Source organism: Trichomycterus rosablanca, chromosome 16, assembly GCF_030014385.1.
Source record: "Trichomycterus rosablanca isolate fTriRos1 chromosome 16, fTriRos1.hap1, whole genome shotgun sequence".
NCBI lineage: Eukaryota > Metazoa > Chordata > Actinopteri > Siluriformes > Trichomycteridae > Trichomycterus > Trichomycterus rosablanca.
This window is the reverse complement of record NC_086003.1, coordinates 8,531,226-8,540,997: the sequence shown is the minus strand read 5'-3', so window position 1 is coordinate 8,540,997 and position 9,772 is coordinate 8,531,226. Positions and strand designations below refer to the sequence as shown.

The 9,772-nt window shown below is 39.3% G+C and overlaps 1 protein-coding gene across 1 annotated transcript in view; it reads left to right on the top strand.

Moving 5' to 3' along the window:
• The first annotated feature begins 885 nt into the window (after positions 1-885).
• The window catches only part of taf1c (TATA-box binding protein associated factor, RNA polymerase I subunit C), a 48,089-nt gene continuing 39,202 nt past the window's right edge, over positions 886-9,772 (top strand). Inside the window, 7 exon segments of the mRNA XM_063012113.1 lie at positions 886-899; positions 1,521-1,686; positions 3,741-3,867; positions 5,069-5,118; positions 5,198-5,293; positions 5,388-5,443; positions 7,755-8,018. Coding sequence (XP_062868183.1) covers positions 886-899; positions 1,521-1,686; positions 3,741-3,867; positions 5,069-5,118; positions 5,198-5,293; positions 5,388-5,443; positions 7,755-8,018 — 773 coding nt within the window.

Sequence of the window (9,772 nt, the reverse complement as noted above, 5' to 3'; positions counted from 1 at the left end):
CAACCGTCCCGTAAAATACGGAATCGTTCCTTATTTGGAAACTAAACGTCGCGTTCCATATTGAACTGATACGGGACGCGCTTTGTTCCGTATTTTTTTATTTTTATTTATATTTTTTCCTCTCCTCTTTTTTCCCCATTTTGATCCCTCAGTCTAGTCGTGTCCAATTACCCTTAATGCGTCCTCTATACTGATCCGACCCTTCACCGCTGACTGAGGACGCCTATCAACTGACATGCGCCCCCTCCGGTACGCACAGTCAATACAGACTGCATTTTCACCTGCACGAGTCGAGTTCATACATTTGACGGGCACTGTGTACGGAGGGCCACACCCCCATCAACATTATTCCTCAGCCCTGTGCAGGCACCAGCAGTCTGCCAGCAGGGGCCGCAGTCGCACCAGTTATGAGGATCTATGATCCGACTTCTCTTACCCTCTAACCCTGAACAACAGCCAATCGTTGTTCATGCAGCCGCCCAGCCCAGTCGAAAAGGAAGAGCTGAGATTCGATACGATGTATTCGAAACCCCAACTCTGGTGAGCGAGCGTACTTTACCGCTGCGCCACCTGAGCGGCTTGTTCCATTTTTTTATCAATGTGAGAGAAATGCTGCAGATTAGACTGAGACAGGGCGATATGTATGAAACAGAAAAAAAATTGCTGCTACCGTGGGAATAAGAACGCGTTTGGTTATTATTTTAAGTAGTTTTCACTTTTAGTCATAGTAACGCCGTGTGTGCGCAGGCATATCAGCATAACAACCGGATTACTACTCCGCTGTTTGAGTAGCGCAGTGGGCAGAGCGCATCATGCATATTTTTCCGCCCTAGATTCGAATCCGGCTTAGGCCGAAACTAAAGTAACACAAGCAGGGCCGGTGCTATGGGGGCGCTGGGGTGGGCATTGCTCCCCGCAACCAGATTTCCTCACTGCCCCCCTAAGCAACGCAGTCTAGAACCGGGGCTGCATGTCAGTTTGAAGATGGATTATGTAAAAAATAGTGCACTATTGAGAAAAAAAAGTTACATGATGTTCTTTATGCATGTTGTTTTGCCTAAAATATGGTTCTGGTTTATTATTATAAAGAATGAAAAGAATATATGTTAAACAGCCTAAATAAAACATTTTAATAGTGTTCCTATACGGTGTAAGACCCGTTATATTTTTATAGGTGCAACCCTAACCGCCGGTATCGGATCGATACCAAATTTTGCAGTATCGTGAACGCCACCGACACAGACATGCTTTTAATTTATAAATCGCGGGAGCGCGCATTGACCAGCTGGTCTGGTGACGTATGAGTGTTTGGCAGAAGCGCGGTTGGGCGGATTCGGGCCTCGTGCACGTGTTAGTTATATTTGTGACATTTGTTTTTATTGTGAACTTTATATTATTTACTTAAGTAAATGTGTTTTATAAAATTACGTCGAATTATAACATAGTCATGTAACTGAAAAACAAATTAGTGTGCACGCGAGAAGCTGGGCACGCACGTGAACGACCGGCCGCACCGGGAGGCATGTCCGGGCTTGTTTCTCTCACATGGATCTTAATAATACATTTCCACAACAGCTCTTTCCTCATTTTTATCTAAACGGGCCGCCGGATGTCAATGTGAAGCATGGCTATGGTGGTTGGGGTTCATACGAGCGACTGCTGGAGACCTCTGGTCAAAATGCTCAGGTAAAATCCACATTCGAGTTCCTACTGGTCTTCAAATTGCTTGATGTTGCAGCCTCGAAAATATAGGGCACAGAAGCAAGTGGTTATTTCTTATGGCCTGCATTACAATTTGTTGGTGTAATTCATTTCTAATCACATCTTCAATACTGCAAACCATTGTGGTTGTTCACCCTGGCATTGCCATGGCTATCCGCTTGTTAAGTCGTGACGTGTCGACCTTATGAAACGTCACATCCGGGTCCAAGTTGGCTGAGACCCCTCGTATTTTCAATATACCACAGTGCTGTGTCCGAGTCGGAAAAAAACTACCCAACTGTCTTTCTACCGCTTTTCTTGCAATTAGATATCATGAAGTAATATTTTTGTTCATAATTTAATGTAAACTGTCAAATTGTATATTCATTACACGTGTTTCAAGCTGTTTTTAATTTACATGTAATATGTTCATATAATTTACATGTGATATCCTGGATTTTTGATTTTTATAAGCTATAAGCTATACTGATTAAAAGTAAAACCAAAGAGTCAGAAATGTCAGTTTTCATGTAATGAATTAAAAATATGACCGCTTACCTCTTGATGAGTTGACATGAAATTAAATAATGACATGAACTAGTGTACTGCACATCTTGTCTATATATATATATATATATATATATATATATATATATATATATATATATATAAAAGACCTTTTCTCGTCCAGATCGCTATTGAGAAGGACTAGAAGTTTATGACTCGTGTTTGTAAACCCAATGACAGCGACACAGAGTTCCATAAGTTTTCCACAAACATTATTTATTTTAACTTTCTTCTTAAATTGGCTTATCCATTAATCCAAGTTTCTTATAAAAACAAAATAAAAACTCAATATGTTCGCAATTGGCGTATAACAAACAAAACTACGGTAAAAAATCTATTGCTCCGCGTCCTCTTTCTTTCCGTATATTTTATATATATTTTCCGTATATAGAGCCAATACAATTCTGCCCTCTTAAGGGCTAACCAAAGAGGACTAATGAATAACAGCATACATTGATTACCAGGAAAAATTATCAATAGTTAAAATACCAAGTCTCCACTTCAAATAAGTATTATTTAACCAAACAGGAAATATTTATGACAATAAACATAGAAAATTACAATTAGTGCAATATTGCTTTTACAATATATATAAAAAGGTTCAGAGGTTCAGCCTTATCTTATCTTATCATATCATAGTTGTTTGCGTTTGGACCCGGAAATGGTCCGAACGTCACGTGTGACGTCAGACTTAACAAGCCCATTGCCATATTTATGGTCCTTGGTGGCTGGTCTCAGATGTCCTGGCTATTACATCTTTATTTGCAGGTCCTGCCTATTATTGCAGTGGAAATCTGTTAAGCCACTAACAGTCTCTCAATGGCTTAAAGACCATCTTAAAAATGTAAAAAATAAATAAAAGATACTCAATGAAAGGTGAAGCTGTTAAGTTTTTTTCATAGCCAATTGGTATAGCTCTTAAGACCTTGCACAGTGACTTTGATGATAAATGATGTGTGTGTTTGTTTATTTATTCATTTATTTTCCCCCTTTAGGGTGGCACAGTGGCCTCACAGCAAGAAGGTCCTGGGTTCAATCCCCAGGTGGGGCGGTCCGGGTCTCTGTCCTTTCTGTTTGGAGTTTGCATGTTCTCCCCATGTCTGTGTGGGTTTCCTCCGGGAGCTCCGGTTTCCTCCCACAGTTCAAAGACATGCAAGTGAGGTGAATTGGAGATACAAAATTGTCCATAAAACGTGTGAAGTGAGGAATCTTGATGAGTAACTACAGTTTATGTCACGAATGTAACCAAAGTGTGTAAAACATGATGTAAAAATCCTAATAAATAAATAATTTTCTCCCTTTATTTTAGTGTAATGAAAGTGCAGGTGCTACAAGTAGAAGGAAGAATAGTGAAACTGTACTGTTATATTGGCTGGTTTCTAAAAGCATATGTAAACACAATAAAAAAAAACGAACACAGGACAGGGTCACACATGTTGGTGTTGTTAACTGTGTTCTGAACTGTTTTTCAGTGTGGTGAGGGGAGACAGGTGTCACCTAAGTTTCAGCCCCAGCATAAGGTGAATGGTGAAGTATGGATCCCCACCGAGCCCATTGTAACACCAGTTCTGTCCCCCTGTAATAGTAATGAACTGTTTGGTAAGTCCTTTTTAGTTTCCCGTCATTATCAGCTACTAAATTTGTTTGTTTGGCTTTTTGGGGGGTAAACTTGGAAGGATTACATATTAGCACTGGGGCATTTTTCAATGTTAACACAGCTACTATGGGCGCTCGGGTTGTGTGGCGGTAAAACACGTGAGTTTGAATCTCGGCTCTGCTATCGACAGGCTAGGCACCTACCCAGTCAATGATTGGCTCATCTGTTGGGTTGGATGCTGGAGGGGATTCCTCATAACTGATGCAATTACAACCTTTGCTGGCTGATCGATGCCGCCTGCACACAAACTGGGGATAATGGAGATCAGTGCGTGGCTCTCCATACCCGAGACTTAGCCCCATATGAACTTGCCTTTTAAAGGTAAAAAGAAGCTCATGTGTCAGAGGCGTGTATTAGTCATGGCTCTCTTTGGTCAGGAGTCGAGGTCAGCAGCAGTAAAGAGGAAGCGGAAAAATTAACATTTTCTTTGTCCTGCTTCATGGCATGTTTTGAAATGCCTTTAAATATAATTAAACTTAATTAAAAAACATGGCCTGCTATAGTTAGACTTTAAGCTCACACCAGTGTTTACCATGCTGAACACATGCTGACTGGATGTCTTAAATACTTAGAGGGATGACAAGCTCTAGGCATACTTAATGCTATGAAAAAGATATTTAATCAAACCAAAATTGGAACGTCTTTAATTTGATGAAAATCAGTCTGAAAGAGGTCAATTAAAGAGCAACATATTAGAGCAGTGCTTGACAAGGAGTGTAGACTAATATTTAATGACAATAAATATAACCACTGTGTAACCGTGACATATACTGTAACCACAGTGTAAACATGGCATAAAACAACTAAATCTAAAAAATAAACTTAATACGTGCACTTTCTGATACATCTCGGTCCTGAAGAAGGTCCTGGGTTCGATCCAGGTTCTCAGATGTCTGTGTCGGTTTCCCCCGGGAACTCCCACAGTCCAAAAGACATGCAAGTGAGGTGAATCAGAGATAAAAAATTGTCCATGACTGTGTTTGACGTTAAAACTGTGAACTGATGAATTTTGTGTAATGAGTAAGTACGTATCTGTCATGAATGTATCCAATGTGTGTAAAACATGACGGTAAAATCCTAATAAACAAATCTTGATGTGCTGTGGTATGTGGGTCATCTGATTATTTTTTTCTTTCTGCCTAGATGATACAATGTACTCTGGATCAGTCAGTCCAGATGACTTTCCTGACCAGGTTGAAATACTACATATGGTTCTTGTTATTTTTATTTGTAATTATTATTATTACTTATGTCACACTTTTTCTCATGTAGATGCAGTATTTTTATCTGCATCACTACATGGATTCTTTCTCCACGATGGGCCAGCTGCTCCAAGATCACTTTAGTTTTGGCAAAACGTGTGGAAAAGTGAGTTGCATGTGTTTACAGGCCTTACTTAAAATACATGTCACCTGCTCAGTGCTGTATATAACATGCTGCTTTTGCATTTTCTTTTGTCTAGGATTCCATCAAAATGGATCAGATGAAACACTTTCTAGACAATTTAAAGTATAAAAAGTAAGGAGCACATTTTTCTACCCATTTATTAGCACATGATTTTATAGGTCCTTGCTGTGAAAATGATTATTAACACTATTGATCACAGATATGTCAGGTGACATTGATGCAAAACTAAAATTTAAAGTACAGATTTATATTAATAAAGTATGCATATATATACAGTGTATCACAAAAGTGAGTACACCCCTCACATTTCTGCAGATATTTAAGTATATCTTTTCATGGGACAACACTGACAAAATGACACTTTGACACAATGAAAAGTAGTCTGTGTGCAGCTTATATAACAGTGTAAATTTATTCTTCCCTCAAAATAACTCAATATACAGCCATTAATGTCTAAACCACCGGCATCAAAAGTGAGTACACCCCTTAGTGAAAGTTCCTGAAGTGTCAATATTTTGTGTGGCCACCATTATTTCCCAGAACTGCCTTAACTCTCCTGGGCATGGAGTTTACCAGAGCTTCACAGGTTGCTACTGGAATGCTTTTCCACTCCTCCATGACGACATCACGGAGCTGGCGGATATTCGAGACTTTGCGCTCCTCCACCTTCCGCTTGAGGATGCCCCAAAGATGTTCTATTGGGTTTAGGTCTGGAGACATGCTTGGCCAGTACATCACCTTTACCCTCAGCCTCTTCAATAAAGCAGTGGTCGTCTTAGAGGTGTGTTTGGGGTCATTATCATGCTGGAACACTGCCCTGCGACCTAGTTTCCGGAGGGAGGGGATCATGCTCTGCTTCAGTATTTCACAGTACATATTGGAGTACATGTGTCCCTCAATGAAATGTAACTCCCCAACACCTGCTGCACTCATGCAGCCCCAGACCATGGCATTCCCACCACCATGCTTGACTGTAGGCATGACACACTTATCTTTGTACTCCTCACCTGATTGCCGCCACACATGCTTGAGACCATCTGAACCAAACAAATTAATCTTGGTCTCATCAGACCATAGGACATGGTTCCAGTAATCCATGTCCTTTGTTGACATGTCTTCAGCAAACTGTTTGCGGGCTTTCTTGTGTAGAGACTTCAGAAGAGGCTTCCTTCTGGGGTGACAGCCATGCAGACCAATTTGATGTAGTGTGCGGCGTATGGTCTGAGCACTGACAGGCTGACCCCCCACCTTTTCAATCTCTGCAGCAATGCTGACAGCACTCCTGCGCCTATCTTTCAAAGACAGCAGTTGGATGTGATGCTGAGCACGTGCACTCAGCTTCTTTGGACGACCAACGCGAGGTCTGTTCTGAGTGGACCCTGCTCTTTTAAAACGCTGGATGATCTTGGCCACTGTGCTGCAGCTCAGTTTCAGGGTGTTGGCAATCTTCTTGTAGCCTTGGCCATCTTCATGTAGCGCAACAATTCGTCTTTTAAGATCCTCAGAGAGTTCTTTGCCATGAGGTGCCATGTTGGAACTTTCAGTGACCAGTATGAGAGAGTGTGAGAGCTGTACTACACACCTGCTCCCTATGCACACCTGAGACCTAGTAACACTAACAAATCACATGACATTTTGGAGGGAAAATGACAAGCAGTGCTCAATTTGGACATTTAGGGGTGTAGTCTCTTAGGGGTGTACTCACTTTTGTTGCCGGTGGATTAGACATTAATGGCTGTATATTGAGTTATTTTGAGGGAAGAATAAATTTACACTGTTATATAAGCTGCACACAGACTACTTTTCATTGTGTCAAAGTGTCATTTTGTCAGTGTTGTCCCATGAAAAGATATACTTAAATATCTGCAGAAATGTGAGGGGTGTACTCACTTTTGTGATACACTGTATATACTGTAGTTACATATATAGTATACATGAAATATTTACACCGTCACACACTGTCAGCACATACTGTACGCCATCATCTAAATGAAATGGGATACAGTTACATACTTAGCCGTTTAAGTGTGAAATAAAAAGATCGACTAATCCATTATAAAATTTGTTTCTGATTATTGCTGCCCTAAAGAGAATTGATCGTGTGTGGTAGGTAAACGTACATTTGTGACAAAGTAGAGTCCACAGATAAGCGGATCTCCATTCGTTCCTCAATTCTTAGCCTGTAGTTTGTTTTGCTAAATCTGTTAAATTTAAATAACATTTCTTTCTTTTTTTCTTATATGACTTTTTTCAAAAACTCAAATGACTGTCATAATGGGCGATTAAGTATAGATTGATGGATAAAAAAGCAATTTTACACATTCAAAATTAAATCCACAAGACAAAAGTAAGGGGTCTAACAACTCTGAATCCTCTGTTTATACCCTTGGCCTTATTTGTATATGCTTCTTTCCACCTGCAGATGTGAGCGTGAAAATTTTTCAAAACGTGCAAATCGCTACCATCGCCTTCTGGCTGATGTCATGCCCGATATTCCCTCATCTCTTCTGGCTGAGCTTTTACATGAGGAGCTAGTACATCGGAGGACACTGGAACACTTCCAACCTGCTGCTACTGGAGGTGCACTTGGTTACATTCCATTTGGGGACAATCAGAAAGAAGGCTGTCTGATTTCTCCCACAACTTATTCATCAGGCTCTATTAGTATCCTTTAATGTCTCTCCCTGTCTGTCTTTGTTTATTTTTGTTGTCATCATGGCAAGAATTGTATGAAAGATAATAGCAGTACAACTTAGGCTTATAGGTCATATGGGGTCATTTATCAGCCCGTTTACAGCTTAATGGAAAAAAAACTGCCTAAAGTTGAATAATTTTGCATGACCGAATATAATTTCAAACAAAGGCATGGCTGTAATTAAGATAAGATTAAGATAAGAAGTGTTGCAGTTCTAACCTAAACAGGAAAATTTGTATTATACATATAAATCTTAAACAACACAAATATTATACAGTAATTGAATAATTATGCATTTAAAAAAAAATATATATATATATTTTTGGTTATCAGCTTGAAATTGGCTGGAAAATCTTTTAAAAACGTTTTAAATTAAATGCAATGTCATTGCTTTACTCAAAGATGGCGCCAGACAGTAACGTTGTAATTGGTAAAGCTGCTAATCGGCGTCGTCCGTGCTTAATGAGTGGTATATTTCATAAATTATGCTAATATAAAAAATAAATAAAAGCTGTTCATCTAACTAAAACTGGGTTTTTATCATTTTAAGTCCATATATTGTTTTATTTAACGGAAAGGGTCCGTGTACCTTTGGTAATTCGTTTTTCACTTTAAATCCCAAAGTTGAAAAACAAGAAAACGGGTCGTTTTTTGTTTTTCGTTTCAAAAACCAATACTGAAAAACGGGAAAACGGGGCGTTATTCGTGTTTCGTTTTAAGATCAAAAATCAAATAACAAATAAGCAGAAATTGAAAAACGGGTCGTATTTTAATTTTCCAAAATCAACATTTTTTATCAGTTCAACCAGAAATAAAAGAGCGAGCGCGTGCACGTGCTGAGGTACACGCTTCATATAAAGTGTAAATCAGGTACAAGTGCTGAGAAGACGGAGCAAAAAGTTACAATAACGTTACACCGCGTCCCCTGTTCTGACTTTTGTGTCTGCTGTACTTTTTCCTGCCTTTGTTATTCACACAAGAACTATTTATCCTAAAAAAAAATAGGGGGCTATTCTAAGAAAAAGAATGCTACATTATTTTTTACGTTATTATTATTATTACCGTATAGGACTCAGTTCTTTAATACAGGCAGAACTAATCGTTCATGTCACATAGTGGTGGTAAATTCGGTTCATTTTATGGACTCGGGTTAGTCTGAGTCACTCAGTAATGTGATTCGGTTCACTTGAGTCACTTGTACTGCCATCTTGATTGCGATTGATTTACTGCATGAAAATGCATCCAGATATCACTTATCTTCCGTGCACTCAGAGCCAGTGCCAATCAGAGGACCTATAGGATCCGGGTTCATTCAGATCTCGGACTCGTGATTCCTGATTCAGTACGAAGATTCGAATCCTTAACCGAGGCGATTCAATATTTCTTGTTCTCGGCCAATAAACATCCAAAAATTTATAAAATTGCACGAACTAACTCAGTAAACAAGGAGCAACAACAATCAAATATATTTCAAAAAGTTATGTGGTAAATAATAGGCAGAACACTGATTAAAAAGAAGCATTAGATGTTGTAATAGCTTCACCGTGACATGTACGAAAATCAAATAACAAATAAGCCTGTATTACGGTAATAGAACAGGGGACGCGGTGTAACGTTATTATAACTTTTTGCTCCGTCTTCTCAGCACTTGTACCTGATTTACACTTTATATGAAGCGTGTACACGCACCTCAGCACGTGCACGCGCTCGCTCTTTTATTTCTGATTGAACTGATGAAAAATGTT